Source organism: Oratosquilla oratoria, chromosome 12 (genome assembly GCF_046742065.1).
Source record: "Oratosquilla oratoria isolate Oo_2021 chromosome 12, ASM4674206v1, whole genome shotgun sequence".
Lineage (NCBI taxonomy): Eukaryota > Metazoa > Arthropoda > Malacostraca > Stomatopoda > Squillidae > Oratosquilla > Oratosquilla oratoria.
This window is the reverse complement of record NC_134788.1, coordinates 18,951,998-18,972,194: the sequence shown is the minus strand read 5'-3', so window position 1 is coordinate 18,972,194 and position 20,197 is coordinate 18,951,998. Positions and strand designations below refer to the sequence as shown.

Sequence of the window (20,197 nt, the reverse complement as noted above, 5' to 3'; positions counted from 1 at the left end):
CTCTCTTCCTACAAAGCTGTTTTAGAGGCACATAATTTACCACAAATTTCCTGCTCTTCTTGTCCCTGTCCTCTATTTCCATCATAATCATCTCCACTCTATTCTTTCCATATGTAACATTCCTCACATTTATATCCTTAGTCAGGAACATAACTCCACCACCTTGTTTTACTTCTCTGTTTCTAATCCAATAAATGTATAAACCATGTCCTACACTGTTTGGTGGTAATATACCTTTCAATTTTGTCTCCACAATTCCCATTATGTCAGGTTCCTTCCCATCAGATAATCATTCAGTTAAATCAAGCCGGTTATTAATCCATCTATATTTGTGATGGCCACTTTTAATTTTCTGTTATCTCCATCCTGTTTTCTGTTTCCCTTCTGTTTTTCTCTCCTATGAACCATTTCCTCACATTCATATTCACTACTCTCCAATAGAATTTCTCTTTGCCTGACTTTGTTCTGTTCTCGTTTTTCCCATAGCTTCTTTTCTTTTTGTTTTCTCTTCCTCTCTCTCCACTTTATTCATCTCTCTTTTTATCCATACCTCTTTGTAATGATCACTTTCTGCTAGTTTTCCAGTTTTTGATAAAACATTCTTTGCTGTCGTTTGTGACCTGAATTTAACCTTGATTGGTCTGGTGTTGTCTATACTGTATTTCCCTACTCTATATATTACTTTATTTTCTTTCCCTATTTCCTGTTCACCTTGAAATATTTTTAGTCCCTTGTTCACTCTTTCTTTCTCATCTCTTACTCATTTAGCCCTATTTGGATTATGTTTCTCGTCCCTGTCCTAACATAATTATACATTTCTTTTTATCTGCTAAGTCTTTTACTATATTCTCCTTCTCTCTGATCACTGTAAGAACTGTGTCCTTAGTGTGTTCCTTCATCTGTTGTTTCACTATATCTCTAAATTCAATTTTGTTATTCTCCTAAACCTTTTTCCAACCATTTACCTCTTTTGCTATGGACTCATTATTTTCTTTATTATTCCTCTTTAATTCCTCATTCTCATGTTTTACTTCTTTTAACTGTCGTTTTAGTTCCTCTATTTCTTTATTTAGGTTTTGGTTCTCCTCCTTTAGTTCTTCCAATTTATCAACTTTTTGTGTAATCAGTGCCAGTTGACTAAACCTAACCTCCCATGATTTGTTCATTTTTGCTAGCTTTTCCTCTAGACTTGATAATTGGGGGAGGTTGTCACCTCCTCCCTCATTAAATCCATAGAAATAATTATCTCCACTTTCTATTGCTCTGCTCTTATCTATGTTTCTAATTTTTTTGCCTTTACTGATTTTATTGACTTCACCTGTGTCATCTGCATATCTCTTGTTTACATTCCTCCTGATGTCTGGGGCCTGTTTGTCACCTTCCTCATGTTCTTCCATTTTCCTCAATAATCCTTCCCCTTCTCCTTTTTCATCACCTTCCCACTTCACCATGAGTTTTCCCCTTCCCTACTAATACAATACAGGTACTCCCTCATTGTTGAAGTCCAAGAAAATTGCCTTTCTTTCTGGAGTTCCAATCTTTGCCTTCAATTTGACGATCATTGTGTGTGTGTGTATTTACCTAGTTGTATTTTACGGGAAGGGGAGCTATGCTCGTGGTGTCCCATCTTCATATCTCATTTTATCTAAACTATTTTTAAATTCATGTATTGTTATTCATGTATTAAATTATAAGTTTCTCCAAAAATCTTATTTATATGTTTCTCAGGTGACATATTATTCATAACAATGACTCCCAGGTCCTTCTCATTTTCTACTTTTTTTTATTCCTTCTTCTCCCAATTTATATGATCCTGTTATTCTGTTTTTGCTTTTTCCAAATTCCATTATACTACACTTTTTTGTATTGAACTCAATCTCCCACTTCCTACTCCATTCCTGTACTTTATTTAGATCACTCTGGTGTGATTCACAATCTTCTTCCGTGTTCACTCTTTTCAGTAGTTTTGCATCATCTGCAAAGAAGCTCATATAGCTTTCAATTCCTTCATCCATATCATTAATACATATAGCAAACATTATTGGGGCCAGAACTGTTCCTTGTGGAACACCGCTTATTACTTCATCCCATTTTGAGTGTTTGTCTCTTATCACTACTCTCATTTTCCTTTCTTGCAAAAAAGTCTTCCATCCAATTAAGCAGTTTGCCCTGTATTCCTCCTTCAGTTTCTAATTTCTTAAGCAACTTCTTATGTGGTACTTCGTCAAAAGCTTTGTGTGTATTTAACTAGTTGTATTTTATGGGAAGGGGAGCTATGCTCGTGGTGTCCCGTTTTTCATATCTCATTTTATCTAAACTATTTTTAAATTGATGTATTGTTTTTGCACACACCACTTTCTCATCTAACTTGTTCCAACTGTCTATTACTCTGTGAGGAAAGCTGTTCTTTTTCAGATCTCTTCTATATCTGTCTTTTTTTTTTATTTTCTTTCCATGTCCTCTTTTATTTCTGTCATCCCATTTTATCAGATTCTCTCTATCAGTAATTTCTATGCCTTTCATGATTCTGTAAATAGCTATCAAATCTCCTCTCTTCTTTGCTCTAGTGTCTGTAGTTCAAGTTTTGCTAGTCTCTCTTCATATGATGGTTTTGAGAGTGTTGGTGCCAATTTTGTAATTGCTCTTTGTATTCTTTCAAGTTTTTTTATGCATTTTTTTGCACTTGGTGACCATATCGTTGCTGCATATTCCAATCTTGGTCTTATCAGGGTGATTAGAATTTTCTTCACCATTTCTTCATCCAGGTATGTAAATGCAACTTTGATTGTTTTTATTAAATTATAAGTTTCTCCAAAAATCTTATTTATATGTTTCTCAGGTGACATATTATTCATAACAATGACTCCCAGGTCCTTCTCATTTTCTACTTTTTTTATTCCTTCTCCCAATTTATATGATCCTGTTATTCTGTTTTTGCTTTTTCCAAATTCCATTATACTACACTTTTTTGTATTGAACTCCATCTCCCACTTCCTACTCCATTCCTGTACTTTATTTAGATCACTCTGTAGTGATTCACAATCTTCTTCCGTGTTCACTCTTTTCAACAGTTTTGCATCATCTGCAAAGAAGCTCATATAGCTTTCAATTCCTTCATCCATATCATTAATATATATAGCAAACATTATTGGGGCCAGAACTGTTCCTTGTGGAACACCGCTTATTACTTCATCCCATTTTGAGTGTTTGTCTCATATCACTACTCTCATTTTCCTTTCTTGCAAAAAGTCTTCCATCCAATTAAGCAGTTTGCCCTGTAATCCTCCTTCAGTTTCTAATTTCTTAAGCAACTTCTTATGTGGTACTTTGTCAAAAGCTTTTTTTAGGTCTAGAAATACACAATCAGCCCATCCATTTCTTTCTTGTATTATATCTATTAGCCTTGAGTAGAAACATATTAGATTGGTGACGCATGCTCGTCCTTGTCTGAATCCAAATTGCCTTGGATTTAGCACGTGTTTTTTCTTTTCTAAATATTTTACCCATCTACTTTTGACAATTCTTTCACAAATTTTTGCTATTGTACTTGTTAGAGAGACTGGTCTATAGTTGTTATGGTCTTCTTTATTTCCCCCTTTATATATAGGTACTATATTTGCTTTTTTACAATCTTCTGGAACTTTTCCTTCTTTCAAGGAACTGTTTATTATGCTATGTATTATGTCTGCCAGTTCATTCCTGCATTCTTTCAAAATCCAGTTTACTATTTCATCTGGTCCATGCGATTTTCTGACATCAAGATTACTCAAGTGTTTCAATATTTCATTCTTTGTTACTTCTATTTCTTTCATAGGGGGGACTTTCTCTTTCCATTCAATCTCTTCAGGTTGTATGTTCTCCCTTGTAAACACCGATTTAAAATGTTTGTTCATAATTTCCGCCATTTCAATTTCCTCTGTGTATCAACTCCTCCTTGTCTTAATTTCTCCAAATCTTGTTTGTTTTTCAATTTGTTGTTTACAAATCTGTAGAATAGTTTTGGTTGATCTTTACATTTTTCTATGACATCTTTTTCATATTTCCTCTTTTCCTCTCTGTACATTTGTACATATTTATTTCTATAACAAGTATATATTTTCCATTTTTTGGGCCTTCTGCATTTTTTCATTTGGTCCAAGCTTTGTCTCTTTTGTCATTTAACGCCCTACAACTTTTGTTGTACCAGCATTTTACATATTATTTTTTTTGTTTTTGTCTTGGGACATACTTTCCACTTCTTTTTTATAAATTTTTGTCAAAATATTCCATTTCTCTTCCACTGTTGTTTCTTCTTTGTATATTTCTTCCCAGTTATCTTTTTGAAAGAATTCTCTTATTTTATCAAAGTTTGTTTTTTCATACACCATTCTTCCTATTCTATATTGTTAATTTCTTTTCATGTATTTTTTCTCATTTAGTTCTAGTTCTATCAATATGTGGTCACTTTTATTTATTGGTGCCTGGTATTCTATCTTTTCCACTATTTCAGGTTCTGATGTAATTATTAGGTCTAGTCTCAATGGTTCTTCTTCATTTCTATACCTAGTGTTCTCTTGGATCCATTGTGTCATTGTGTGGTCAATAATCATCTCAAGTAGAACATTTCACAATGAGTCTTCTCCACCCTTTACGGTCATCTCTTCCCAGCAGATTTCTTAGCAATTAAAGTCGCCCATCACAAATATTCTTTCTCCATCTTCCATTATCTTGTTTAGTGTTATTCTTGTGTCTTCTAACATACTTTTATGTTGACTCTCTTCCCATGAGGCTGTTTTTGGGGGCACGTAGTTTATTACAAACTTTCTGCTCTTCTTATCTCTGTCTTCTATTTCTATCATAATCATCTCTACTCTGTTCTTCCCATATGTGACACTCTTCACGTTTATATCCTTCTTAGTCAGGAACATAACTCCACCCCCTTGTTTTATCTTTCTGTTTCTAATCCAATAATTATATGCATTGTGTCCTATGCTGTTGGGTGGTAGTGTACCTTTTAATTTTGTCTCAACAATTCCTGTTATGTCCGGATCTTTTTCTTTCAGATACTCGTTCAGTTCATTCAGTCCTGTTATTAATCCATCTATATTTGTGTAGGATACTTTTAACTTTCTGTTATTTCCATTGTATTCTGTTTCTTTTTTGTTTCTGTTATGGTCCATTTCTTCAATTTTCATATTCACTACTCTCCAGTAGAATTCTTGTTTTTCTGACTCCGTTCCGGTCTCGTTTTTTTCTTTAGCTTCTTTCCTTTTCATTTTTTCTTCCTCTCTTTCCTCTTTACTCATTTCTCTTTTTATCCATACCTTTTTATATTGTTCACTTTCTGCTAACTTCCCTGTTTTTGCTAAGATATTTTCTGCTGTTGTTTGTGATCTGAATTTAATCTTAATTGGTCTGGTCTTATCTGTACTATACTTTCCGAGCCTAAACTTCTCTTCAATTTGTTTCATTATTTCAGGTTCCTCTTCTTGAACTAATTCTAGTAATCTACTTACTTTTTCATTTTCCTCTTTGATTCTTGTGGTTCTATCTGGGTTATGTTTCTCTTCCATCCCTAATATAATCTGCTAAGTCTCTTACAATATTTTCCTTCTGTCTCATCACTTTGATAACTGAGTCTTCAGTTTGTTCTTTCATTTGCTGTTTAATTATATCAGTAAATGCAAATTTACTATTTTCCTGTATCTTCCTCCACCCCGTGCCTCTTTTGCTATTGTTTCTTTATTGTCTTTATTGTTCCTTTTTAATTCTTTATTCTCCTCTTTTACTTCTCTTAACTGTCTTTTTAGTTCTTCTATTTCATCAGTTAAGTTCTTGTACGCCTTCTCTAGGTCTTCCAATCTTTCAACCCTTTCATCAAATTTTGACATTTTACCGAACCTAACCTCCCAATGTTCGGTCATTTGTTCCAGTTTTTCCTCCAATTTTGCCAGTCGGGGGAGGTTGGCATCCGCCGCCCCCTCATTAAATCTTTGGAAATTATTATCCTCACCTTCCATTGAACTGCTTTTATCTATGTTTCTAATCTTTACATTTTTGTTGGTCCCATCATCAAAATCAAAATCATCGGTTCGGCGTTTGTTTACAAGCCGTCTGGCCTCTTGGACCAAGTCCTCCCCTTCCTCATTTCCTTCCATTTCCCTCAGTAATCTCTCCCCTTCTCCTTTTTCCTCACTTTCCCACTACACCATGAGCAATATAATAGGTACTTCCTTTCCGTTGAGATCCACGAGAATTTCAATCTTCAGAACGTCAATCCTCGCCGTCCATCTAACGTACGTGTGTGTGTGTGTGTGTGTGTGTGTGTGTGTATGTATGTGATTCACCATGGTTTTGGATCACGTGTTGAACCATGATCAACAGCTATTTCCCTCCCAGAGGAGAGCTCAGAGCTCATATATGACCGACCTATAGGTAATGCTGTCACCTTACATACACACAGGCCCTGAACTCCTCACCCACAAGAATTGGGGTAACGACCAGCAGCACAGCGATACTGAAATTATTTCAGCCCTGGGGAGGATATGAACTCGGGCCGCCATAGTGTCTTCTATGTATGCGTGCTTGTATAGCATTCTTATAGTTGCCGAACTTCTTTGTAGCATTCTCAGCTTTTCCAATAATTATTTTTGCTTTAAGAGGATGAGGGTAAATTAGGTTTCCATAATCTTCCCTTTATTTCAACATTTCGTCTTTAATAAGACATTATTAGGATTAACCTTAATAATAGAGTACGAACAATGGATAGGTACACACTATAAGAAAAATGCAAATGATACAAGACAATAAATAAGAAATTTCTCATTTACTGTCGATGATAGGGAGGGAGACTGCCCCTGACCGACCAAGCACCTTTGTTAACACACAACTAAACCAGTTGACATTTCCAGGCAGCAACTGAAGAGTTAATATGGTCGAAAAGGGAACCCTGGGCGGCCAGCCATGGCAGATGGTCTTGAGGGGCAACATGGAATGCTTGGAGTACTTGCACACCTCGGGCGAGTACAGCGACTTGGACATCATCTTTCCAGAAGGGGTTTGCATCAAGGTAAGTGTGGACACTCGCCTTGAACATCTTGCACTCCTTGAGCAAGGTTGGTGGTGTTTTCAAGTGTGTGGCCCCCAAGGAAGGCTTTGGACGTAATCTGTGACTCCCTCAGGCCCACAGGCTGATCCTGTCCATGAAGTCGCCCGTGTTCGGCGCCATGCTGATGGGACCCATGGCTACTACTGGTAAGCAGCTCAACCTTCCAGAGGATCCCCATGAGGTCTTCCAGAAGCTTCTGGATCACACGTACTTAGACCGGATGGACCTGGAGTCTGTTGAAGAGGCTCTCGAGGTGTACACCCTGGCCCACAAGTACCTGATGGAACCTGCAAGGAAAACTTGTCTGCAGGTATGGGGGATCCATTTGCCCTAGTTATCCTGTCTGATCTTCCTCAAATTATCTGAGTAATCTATCCACAACAAGTTTCATCTTGTTGAATTACTACATTCATCTGTGTATGTGAAATGATTCTGTTGATGTGTGGAAAGAGCTTGAGCCCATCCACCCAAGCCCATAGCCATGGAGGGGCTATGTAGGGGCTTAACCCCCCTCACACACACAAAATCAGTAGCCCCCCAGTACTCTCAACCTCATATATTTGTATTTTTCAGTCTTTTTTGTATATATTGATTGTCAGAACAAAACTGCAAGTTGCTTTGTAGTTTGGTGCAAAGTAATGGGTTTTGAGAATATTTTTGCCACAAAAATATGTCCTTAATCTATTATCTTGCAACCTGGTGCAACTTACACATGCTTCTTGTATATATATGTATATATATATATATATATATATATATATGTGTGTGTGTGTGTGTATTTACCTAGTTGTACCTAGTTGTATTTTACGGGAAGGGGAGCTATGCTCGTGAGGTCCCGTCTTCATATCTCATTTTATCTAAACTATTTTTAAATTCATGTATTGTTTTTGCACACACCACTTTCTCATCTAACTTGTTCCAACTGTCTATTGCTCTGTGAGGAAAGCTGTTCTTTTTCAAATCTCTTCTATAGTTGTCTTTTTTTATTTTCTTTCCGTGTCCTCTTGTATTTCTGTCATCCCATTTTATCAGATTCTCTCTATCAGTAATTTCTATGCCTTTCATGATTCTGTAAATAGCTATCAAATCTCCTCTCTCTCTTCTTTGCTCTAGTGTCTGTAGTTTAAGTTTTTGTAGTCTCTCTTCATATGATAGTTTTGAGAGTGTTGGTGCCAGTTTTGTAATTGCTCTTTGTATTCTTTCAAGTTTTTTTATACATTTTTTTGTACTTGGTGACCATATCGTTGCTGCATATTCTAATCTTGGTCTTATCAGGGTGATTAGGATTTTCCTCACCATTTCTTCATCCAGGTATGTAAATGCCACTTTGATTGTTCTTATTAAATTATAAGTTTCTCCAAAAATCTTATTTATATGTTTCTCAGGTGACATATTATTCATAACAATGACTCCCAGGTCCCTCTCATTTTCTACTCTTTTTATTCCTTCTTCTCCCAAATTATATGATCCTGTTATTCTGTTTTTGCTTTTTCCAAATTCCATTATACTACACTTTTTTGTATTGAACTCCATCTCCCACTTCCTACTCCATTCTTGTACTTTATTTAGATCTCTCTGTAGTGATTCACAATCTTCTTCAGTTTTCACTCTTTTCAGTAATTTTGCATCATCTGCAAAGAAGCTCATATAGCTTTCAATTCCTTCATCCATATCATTAATATATATAGCAAACATTATTGGGGCCAGAACTGTTCCCTGCGGGACACCGCTTATTACTTCATTCCATTTTGAGTGCTGATCTCTTATCACTACTCTCATTTTTCTTTCTTGCAAAACGTCTTCCATCCAATTTAGCAATTTACCTTGTATTCCTCCTTCATATTCTAATTTCTTAAGCAACTTCTTATGTGGTACTTTGTCAAAAGCTTTTTTTAGGTCTAGAAATGCACAATCAGCCCATCCATCTCTTTCTTGTATTATATCTATTAGCCTTGAATAGAAACATATTAAATTGGTGACGCATGATCGTCCTTGTCTGAATCCAAATTGCCTTGGATTTAGTACGTTGTTTTTTTCCAAGTATTTTACCCATCTACTTTTGATAATTCTTTCACATATTTTTGCTATTGTACTTGTTAGAGAGACTGGTCTATAGTTGGTAGGTTCTTCTTTATTTCCTCCTTTATATATAGGTACTATATTTGCTTTTTTCCAATCTTCTGGAACTTTTCCTTCTTTTAAGGAACTGCTTATTATGCTATGTATTTTGTCTGCCAGTTCATTCCTGCATTCTTTCAGAATCCAGTTTGCTATTTCATCTGGCCCATGCGATTTTCTGACATCAAAATTACCCAAGTGTGTCAATATTTCATTCTTTGTTACTTCTATTTCTTCCATAGGGGGGACTTTTTCCTTCCACTCAATCTCTTCAGGTTGTATATTTTCCCTTGTAAACACTGATTTAAAATGTTTGTTCATAATTTCTGCCATTTCCATTTCCTCAGTGTATTCAACTCCTCCTTGTCTTAATTTCTCCAAGTCTTGTTTGTTTTTCAGTTTATTGTTTACAAATCTGTAGAATAGTTTTGGTTGATCTTTACACTTTTCTATAACATCTTTTTCATATTTTCTTTTTTCCTCTCTGCACTTTTGTACATATTCATTTCTATAACCAGTATATATTTTCCATTTTTCAGGTCTTCTGTCTTTTTTCCATCCGGTCCAGGCTTTGTCTCTTTTGTCTTTTAACTCCCTACAACTTTTGTTGTACCAGCATTTTACATATTCTTTTTCTTGTTTTTGTCTTGGGACATACTTTTCCACTCCTTCTTTGTAAATTTTTGTCAAAATATTCCATTTCTCTTCCACTGATGTTTCTTCTTTGTATATTTCTTCCCAGTTTTCTTGTTGGAAGAATTCTCTTATTTTATCAAAGTTTGTTTTTTCATACATCATTCTTCCTTTTCTATATTGTTCATTTCTTTTCATATATTTTTCTTCATTAAGTTCCAGTTCAATCAATATGTGGTCACTTTTACCTATTGGTGTTTTATATTCAATCTTGTCCACTATTCTAGGTTCAGATGTAATTATTAAGTCTAGCCTCGATGGTTCTTCTTCATTTCTATACCTAGTGTTCTCTTGTATCCATTGTGTCATTGAATGGTCAGTAATCATCTCAAGTAGAGCATTTCCCCATGAGTCATCACCACTCTTTACTGTCATTTCTTCCCAGCAGATTTCTTTGCAATTAAAGTCGCCCATCATAACTATTCTTCCTCCGTCTTCCATTATTTTAGTTAATGCTATCTTTGTGTCCTCTAACATACTTTTATGTTCACTCTCCTCCCATGAGGCTGTTTTCGGAGGCACATAATTGATCACAAATTTTCTGCTCTTCTTATCTCGGTCTTCCACTTCTATCATAATCATCTCTACTGTATTCTTTCCATATATGACACCTTTCACGTTTATATCCTTCTTAGTCAGGAACATAACTCCACCCCCTTGTTTTTTCTCTCTGTTTCTAATCCAATAATTGTATGTATCATGTCCTACACTGTTGGGTGGTAGTGGGCCTTTTAATTTTGTTTCTACAATTCCCATTATGTCCGGTTCTTTTTCTTTCAAATAATCATTCAGTTCATTCAATCCTGTTATCAATCCATCTATATTTGTGTAAGACACTCTTAGTTTTCTGCCACTTCCATTGTATTCTCTGTTTCCCTTATGTTTTTCTTTAGTATGTCGAACTGCTTTATTTTCATGTTCACTACTCTCCAATAGAATCTCTCTTTCTCTGACTCCGTTCTTTCCTCGTTTTTTGCCTTAGCTTCAATTCTTTTCTGCTTTTCTGCCTCTCTTTCCTCCTTATTCATTTCTCTTTTTATCCATACCTTTTTATATTGATCATTTGTTGCTAGTTTCCCTGTCTTGGATAGAATTTTCTCTGCCGTTGTTTGTGACCTGAATTTAATCTTAATTGGTCTGGTCTTATCTGTACTATATTTTCCGAGTCTGAATTTTTCCTCAATTTCCTTTATAATTTCTGGTTCATCTTCCTGGACTAATTTTAATAAACTGCTTACCCTTTCATTTTCCTCCTTGATTCTTGCGGTTCTATCTGGGTTATGTTTCTCTTCCATTCCTAATATAATTATACATTTCTTTTTGTCAGCTAATTCTCTTACTATATTCTCCTTCTGTCTCATCACTTTAATAACTGAGTCTTCATTATGTTCTTTCAATTGCTGTTTGACTATGTCAGTGAATGAAACCTTATTCCCTTCTTGAGTTATTCTCCAATTTTTAGCTTCTGTAGCTATTTTCTCACTGTTTTCATTACTATTCTTCTTCAATTTCTCATTCTCCTCCTTTACATTTCCTAACTGTCTTTTTAGGTCCTCTACTTCTTCAGTTAAGTTTCTGTTAGCCTTCTCTAGTTGTTCCAACCTTTCAATTCTTTGGAAAATGGAGTCTACACTACCTAACTTACGTTCCAAGTCCTCGATCACCTTATCAACTCTCTCCTCTAGTCTTATCAGTCGGGGGGGGTTGTGTCCCCCCCACCCTCTTTAAATCCCTGGAACATATTCTCGTCACTTTCTACTGTATTGCTCCTCTCTATACTTCTAATCTTTACATTTTTATTTGCCATTTCGTCTTATCTGAGTTGGTCCGGTGGTCGTTTCATGTTGACCTTACGCCCGTCTGCCTGGGCCAAGTCCTCCACATCCTCATTTCCTTCCATTTCCCCAGCAATCCCTCCCCCTCTCCTCTTTCCTTACTTTCCCACTACCTCACGAGCAATTTCCCCCCCCCCTGCAAATACAAAAAGGCACTTCTCTTTGCGTTGGTATCCACAATCTGCACTTTTCTTCAGAGCGTTCGTCAAGCCGTCCGTTCGTTGAAAGTGTGTGTGTGTGTGTGTGTGTGTGTGTGTGTGTGTGTAAAATATATATAGAAAGAAAAGGAGTACAAGAAGAAGCTGAGAGAGAAGTGGGAGGGAGTGAAGGATAGAGTAGAACTGGGAGTGGAAGAGGAATGGGAATGGTTCAAGGAGCGAGTCACAAAGTGTGCAAAGATGTTGTGTGACACAAGTGGTGGGATGAAGAAACAAAGAAGGTTGTAGATGAGAAGAATCAAGCATTCACAGATTGATTACAAAATAGAATGAGAGAATCAAATGAGAGATGTAAAGAAAAGAGAAGAGAAGTATAAGATAAAGGAGGCAAAGAGGAGAGCAGATGTGAAACAGGGTAAGAGTATGACAGAAAATTTTGAAAGTAATAAAAAGATGTTACTGAAAGAAAGTAAGAGAGAAATAGGAAGTGAGTCAAGCAAAGAAGAAAAGGTGAAAGGTGCAGATGGAGAGATGATAATGGAAGAAATGGCAGTAAGATGGGCAGAGTTGCTAAAAGTGAAGGAGGATAGGGAGGGAAAGGTAGTTGCAGTGGGAAGCGCTAAGGAAATGAGTGATGAGTGAGGTAAATGGAGGAGAAATAAGGAAGGATGAGGTGAAGGCAGTTGCTAAAATGATGAGAGCTGAAGAGGCACCTGGGTTGGATGGATGTCTTGAGGAGTGTCTAAAAAAGGGAGGTCCACTGATGATGGACTGGCTGGTGAGGTTATTTAATGATTGCATAAAAGAGGTTAGAGTGCCAAAGGACTGGAGGAGTGCCTGTATAGTTCCACTTTACAAGGGAAAAGGGGACAAGTGTGAATGTAGTATTTTCAGAGGGATCAGTTTGTTGAGTGTAGTTGGGAAGGCATAGGTAGGGTTTTGATTGAGGGGATTAGGAGAGGAACAGAGGTAATAATTGGTGAGGAACACAGTGTGGGTTTAGGACAGGTAGGAGTTGCATGAACCAGATTTTTTTGGTAAGGTACATATGTGAGAAAGCTTTGGGAAAATGTAAGGATGTTTTTTGTGCCTATGTGGATTTGGAAAATGCTTATGACAGGGTAGACAGGAAGTCACTGTGGGAGGTTTTGCAGATATATAGGATAGGAGGAAAGCTGTTAAGAGCAGTCAAGAGTTTTTACGAGAGTATTAGAGCTTGTATTAGAATCAGCAATTGAGAGAGTGAATGGTTTGAGGTAAAGGTGGGACTTTGCCAGGGATGTGTTAAGTTACCTTGGCTGTTCAAATTATACATGGATGTGGCAGTCCAAGAGGTAAACACAAAGGTAATGGGCCAGGAATTAGAGATGGTTTAAGAAAATGGGGAAAAGTGGGAGATAAGCCAGATGTTGTTTGCTGATGACACTGCACTTGTAGCAGGATCAGCGGAGGGTTTAAGGAAGTTATTGACAGAGTTTGGGAAGGTGTGTGAAAGAAGGAAGTTGAAGATAGATCTGAGTAAAAGTAAGATGATGAGATGTAGAAGGGGAGAAAGTGGCAACAATTTGGAAGTGAGTATTAACGGAGATAGATTGGAGGAAGTGGATAGTTTTAGATACTTTGGTGTGAATGTGGCGGGAAAGGGAGGATTGCAGGTGAAAGTAGACTAAAGAGTGAGAGAAGCAAGGAAATGCCTTGGGGGACTGAGAAGTATGATGAGAAATAGACATTTGGGAATGTATGCGAAGACAAGATTGTATGTAGGAGTGATTGTGCCAATAGCACTGTATGGGGCAGAAACATGGAACATAAGAGGGGAAGGGAAGAGGAGTTTGAATGCGTTTGAGATGTGGTGCCTGAGAAGTATGATGGGGGTTGCTAGGCTGGATAGAGTGAGAAATGAGGAGGTGAGGAGGAGAACAGGGGTAGAAAGGGAGTTGGGGGATAGAGTTGATGAAAGAGTATTGGGATGGTTTGGACACATGGAAAGAATGAGTTAAGAAAGACTAGTAAAAGAGGTATGGAAGGCAGAGGTGGAAGGAGTAAACATGAGGGGGCGACCTAAGATGAGATGGATGGTTAGGATAATAGGGGCATTGGGAAAGAGGGGAATGTCTGTTGAGGAAGGATGGGAGAGGACAGAAGATAGGGGTCAATGGGGAATGTTTGTGTATTGATGATACTGTGATGCATGAGGGGGAGTGGGTGGGGGTGGGGGGAAGGGAGCATGTGTGAAAAATAAATTGATGCAGCCTAAAGGGATTTCTCCCCATCTCCATTTCTGCATGAGGGGGCAGAGAGGGGAGGTCACTAATTTTATGAAGTGGCCTCGCTGTGGATGTGCTGTATCTTGCAACACTGCTTCTGACCCAGGGCAGTGGACAGGATGCAGGGATGACCCATCATCCAGTAGGTGCCAAGATAAGAGGGAGGGAGGAGGGTAGTGGGGAGTGGAATATATAGGAAATGGAATGGGTGGGAGTGGTCTCTATGCCTTTTTCTTTTTGGCTACCCCCTGTGTAGGGGGAAAAAGCTTTTGGTATATGTATGTATATATATATATGTATATATATATGTATATATATATATAACAGGTGAAAAATGTAATCGCACATTTGTCAATCACATGAAAACCACTGTTGGAGTAAAAAAGACTGGAGACAGGGAATCTATATATATTTCAATTGCAAACTGCAATCCTCTTCAGTAGATACAAAATTGGAATAGTGCTACTTATGTAGCACTCGCTATTCCACTTTTCTATCTACTGAAGAGGATTGCAGTTTGCAATCGAAATGTATAGATTTCCCGTCTCCAGTCTTTTTTAACTCCAACAGTGGTTTTCATGACATACATATGTATATATATATATATATATATATATATATATATATATATATATGTTATATATATAAATATATATATATATATATATATATATATATATATATATATATTGCAGTAATTCACAAGGCACACGTGAAAATAATATGCAGGAAAAAAACCACTGGGAAATAAGAAGCTTAGTCCGAACGTTTTCGTCTATTTAAGACATTATCAAGGAATACACAGTTACAGAGACAAAGGTGGATATATATACATAAAGTAAAAGACAAGCTAGGAACATGGGAAGTACACACAAGATTCTTCACAATCAGGTAGAGCCGATGTTTACATATACGGACCTTTGGTCCATGACGTTACGTCACCCCCGCTTAGTAACACTTGGAGAAGTTCTTACAATTTTATCAATAACAAAATCATCAAGTTTAAATAATCCTAAACTTAAATTGATATTATTGTCAAAGGTTTGTTTAATATGACTGGATTCGATGATGTTTCTTTCTAATAAGGATCTACAAGAAATTATTACATTCGAATTATCCCAGTCAATAGGATGATTGTGGTCTCTTACATGGACAAAAATGCCACTGGAACTTTGCCCACTCCTTACACTATATTTGTGCTGATTTATCCTAGTTTTTAAGTCTTTACCAGTTTGGCCGATATAAAATTTGTTACATTCAGGTGAATTTTTAATTAGCTTACTTTTTATAGTATTATTTTTGAAAACCAAGTTGATGTTGAATTGTTTGAGAATATTAGGCAGACCAATTAATTTCTCACTGTAAGGAAGAACCAAAAGGTTCTTTTTGTCAAATACTTTTCTTACGTGTGAGGTGTTATGGAAAGTTTTGTAAATTTACCGGATAAAGAATTACCGTATAAGGAGGACTCATCATCGAATCCAGTCATATTAAACAAACCTTTGACAATAATATCAATTTAAGTTTAGGATTATTTAAACTTGATGATTTTGTTATTGATAAAATTGTAAGAACTTCTCCAAGTGCTACTAAGCGGGGGTGACGTAACGTCATGGACCAAACGTCCGTATATGTAAACATCGGCTCTACCTGATTGTGAAGAATCTTGTGTGTACTTCCCATGTTCCTAGCTTGTCTTTTACTTTATGTATATATATCCACCTTTGTCTCTGTAACTGTGTATTCCTTGATAATGTCTTAAATAGACGAAAACGTTCGGACTAAGCTTCTTATTTCCCAGTGGGTTTTTTTCCTGCATATATATATATATATATATATATATATATATATATATATATATATATATATATATATATATATATATAAATATATATATAAATATATATATATATATATATATATATATAAATTTTTATACATCTATATATATATATATATATATATATATATATATATATACAGACATATAAAATGAGTCCTCCTTATACGGTAATTCTTTATTCGGTAAATTCACAGTTACGGTATTTGGTAATTACTACCCTCAATTCTATTTACGGTAAGAAAATTCACAGATACGGTATCCGCTCGTGTTTTGTTTACACCGCCCCATAGTGCCACCATGCCGTGCGGCCACCACAACAATCAGTCTTTTCCCGCGTTTCTCTTTGAACACAAGTTAAATCCTTACGATGTGTTTTTGTGGATATTATTATCACGACCCACAGTGATGCACCCATAATGGCCACAAATCGTTCTGCAGACACTGCTGGAGTTGAAAAGACAAAGCGAAAGAGGAGTAGTCTGACATTGGAGGTAAAATTTGATATTTTGAAGAGGAAAGAGCATGGAGAAGGTACGTCTGCCATAAGTCGAAACTTGGGCCTAGCCCAGTGGACAGTCTGGACGGTGTTGAAAAATTCGTGACACTATAAAAAAAAATCTGGGGAGAATGCAACGCATCTGCAGAGTAAATTGCTAACAAAACACTGTGAGCCAATAATGGATAAGATGGAAAGATGGCTCAAATTCTGGATCGACGACCAGAATTGTCAAAATATGGCTCTGTCTTTGAATTTAATCTGTCAGAAAGCATTGTCCATTATTGAAAGACTGAAGGTAGAAATGGGAGTGGAAGACTTTGAATTTAAAGCAAGCAAAGGGTGGTTTGATAAATTCAGGCGATGTTCAGCTCTCCATAATATCCAGCTCACAGGTGAGGCTGCTAGTGCCGACAAAGAGGCTGCAGACAAATTCAAGCCGGAATTAGAAAAGTGCATTGAAGAGAAAGGGTACAGCAGGAAACAAGTTATAGATTATGATGAAACAGGACTTTACTGGAAGAGGATGACCAGTAAGACCTATATTGACAAGGAAGAAAAAAGTGCAGAGGGGTTTAAAGCCTCCAAGGACCGCTTAACCCTGTTACTTGGAGGCAATGCAGAAGGGGATTTGAAGCTAAAGCCACTCCTCGTATACCACTCAGAAAACCCAAGAGCACTCAAGGGATTACTGAAGCAATACTTACCTGTGGTATGGAAATCAAATCCGAAGGCATGGCTGACCACTTCAATTCACCAGGACTATTTTACATCATATCTGTCTCCAACTCTTAAGGAGTATGCATCAGCTAACAACATTGCTAACCTATTCTTACTGATAGTTGACAATGCTTCCAGCCACCCAAGGGCTATGGAAGGCTGGGCAGATAATATCGAGGTGATGTTCCTCACCCAAACACCACAACTCTGATCCAACTGATGGGTCAAACAGTCATCAAGACATTCAAACCAGCGGCGAACCATGTAACAACTGATAAAGGGCACAGATGGGCCTGGCAAGCCCACTATCAGAGAATGGTGGAAGTCTTATAACATTAAACATGCATTAGACAACATCAAGTCATCTTGGGACGAAGTAAAGAACTCCACCATGAACTTGGCGTGGAGGAAAGTATGGCCAGAATGTGTGCATAAATTCCCAGGCTTCGCTGAAGACAACATCGGTGATGACATCGTAAATCTGTGCCATAAGGCTGGCTTCGATGGAGTTGATGATGATGATGTTCAAGATCTTTTGGAAAGCCATGGTAAATCTTTCACAAATGATGAACTTACAGAGCTAGACAAGGCATTACAGGAGGAAGAAAAAGAGGGAAATGAGGAAGAAGAACCTGTGCGTGGCCTGGACATCAAAACTCTTAGAGAATGTCTCGGAAGTATCGAAAAAGCCCTGGAAACCCTGAAGGAATGTGACCCAAATCCTACCAGGAGTAGCAAAGTGGCTCATGACATAGAGAAAAGTGTCAAAATTTACCAAGAAATCTATGATAAAAAAAAGAAAAGAAACGCGAAACAGTTCTCCATCTTCTCGTTCTTCAAGCCAGCCATCCCTGCCATCCCTGTCACACCTGCCAACCCTGCTACAGCTGGCCCTTTCACATCCACTGCCGACGGTTCTACAGTTGGTCCTTCCTCCATATCTTGTTTCTTCAAACCAGCCAATCAAACGTGCCGACCCTGCTACAGCTGGCTCTTCCACGACGAAGTGTTTGAGGTTTTTCAGCCTCCTGCCTCACCCTCATCTTCGTCTGCCCACTTAGCAAAAGATGAGTAAGGGCTGAGATCCCTACTGTCCCTTAGCCTCGGGAGGGACATCATCTGATAGAATACGCGGCAAGTGAAAGGTAAAAAGAAAAAAAAGAAAAAAAAATTATTTCTTTTGCGCAGTACTTTACATTTTCTTATGTGACTATTTTCATGTATTTTCATGTCTGTAGGGGTGACTTTCGATGTGCTGGAACACATATACTATTATTACATGTTATAATGGGTTCGGTATACGGTAATTTCAATTTGTGGTAAGGTTTTCAGGAACACATGTGTACCGTATAACAAGGACATACTGTATACACACACACACACACACACACACACACACACACACACATATATATATATATATATATATATATATATTACACATGGGTGCGAAGGTGGCGAGAAAGGGAGGAATGGAGGTGGAGGTAGATTGAGAAAAACACGTAAATGCCTTGGATGATTAAGAAGTGGAATGAAAAATCATTTGGGAATGGATGCTATGAGAAGGTTGTGTGAAGTAGTGATTTTGCTGACAACACTCTATGGGGCAGAAACGTGGGACATAAGAGAGGATGAGTTTGAATATGTTTGAGATGAAATGCCTGAGAAGTATGAAAGAGGTTACAAGTCTGGATAGAGTGAGAAACAAGGAGGTGAGTAGGAGAATGGGAGTCGAAAGTGAGTTGGGAGATAGGAATGATGAAAAAGTATTGGGATGGTTTGGACACATGGAAACAGTGAAGAAATATTAGAAAAAGAGGTGTGGAAGGCAGAGGTACAAGGAGTGAACATGAGGGGGAAACCAAGGGTAAGATGGATGGATGGGGTAAAAGATGCATTGGAGAAGGGGGAAATGTCTGTTGAAGCAGGATGGGGGAAGGCAGAAGATAGGGGTGAGTGGAGACTGGTTGTGTATGGATGATGGTGTGATGCATGGAAGGAGTAGGAGGAGGTTAGGGAGTGGTTATGTGCGAATGATATGTTGACACAGGCCCGAAGGGGTTTCTCCCTGTCTTCTCTTTTTCTGCATGAGGGAATGGAGAGGGGGGAGGGGTGAAGAAAAGAGGGAGGGAGGGGTGAATAGGAGTGAAGTGGGTGGGGATGAAATGTATGGGAGTGGAATTATGCCTTTGACTTTGGCTACCTCCCTTGGAAAATAAAAAAGCCCTTAGTATATATGTATATATATATATATATATATATATATATATATATATATATATATATATATATATATATATATATATACATATATATGTATATATATATGCATATACATGTGTATATACATATATTGTACTAAGATCAATAAAAGTGGCCTTCGACTACATAGATGAGATGGTTGAAAAAAATAGTGGTTACACTGATAAGACCTAAACTAGAATATGCCGCAACATTGTGGGCACCCAGCACAACGAAGAATATAAGACAATTAGAAAGAATCCAAAGAGCAGCGACAAACTGGCACCTACACCGTCAAATCTGACATACGAACAAAGATTGGAGAAATTACATCTGTCAACACTGGAACAGAGAAGAGAAAGAAGTGATTTATTGATCATTTACAGAATTATGAAAAGAATGGAAATTCTCGATAGAGACAACTTATTAAAGTGGGACAGAAGAGAAACAAGAGGACACGAAAAGAAACTAAAGGACACTTATAGAAGAGACCTGAAAAAATATCTCCCCACATAAAGTGATTGATGTCTGGAACAAACTAAACGGGGAAACAGTGAATGCCAAAACTATACACGATTTTAGGAATAAACTGGATGCGGAGAGATACGAAAACAGGTCACTACATGCATAGCTCTCATCCGGTAAAATAAATTAAGTAAACTAGGTAAATAACACACACACACACACACACACACACACACACACACACACACACACACACACACACACACACACATAT

The 20,197-nt window shown here is 37.3% G+C and overlaps 2 protein-coding genes across 3 annotated transcripts in view; one reads left to right on the top strand and one right to left on the bottom strand.

Annotated features, from left to right (window-relative positions):
- The window catches only part of LOC143031052 (BTB/POZ domain-containing protein 6-like), a 246,509-nt gene that overhangs the window by 181,000 nt on the left and 45,312 nt on the right, over nt 1–20,197 (bottom strand). The window lies entirely within an intron of this gene.
- The window catches only part of LOC143031051 (BTB/POZ domain-containing protein 6-like), a 52,700-nt gene that overhangs the window by 25,249 nt on the left and 7,254 nt on the right, over nt 1–20,197 (top strand). For both annotated transcript variants that reach the window (XM_076194427.1, XM_076194426.1), the window contains exons 2-3: nt 6,891–7,048; nt 7,161–7,397. In XM_076194427.1, coding sequence (XP_076050542.1) covers nt 6,911–7,048; nt 7,161–7,397 — 375 coding nt within the window. In that variant the 5' untranslated portion in view covers nt 6,891–6,910. The remainder of the gene's footprint in view (nt 1–6,890; nt 7,049–7,160; nt 7,398–20,197) is intronic.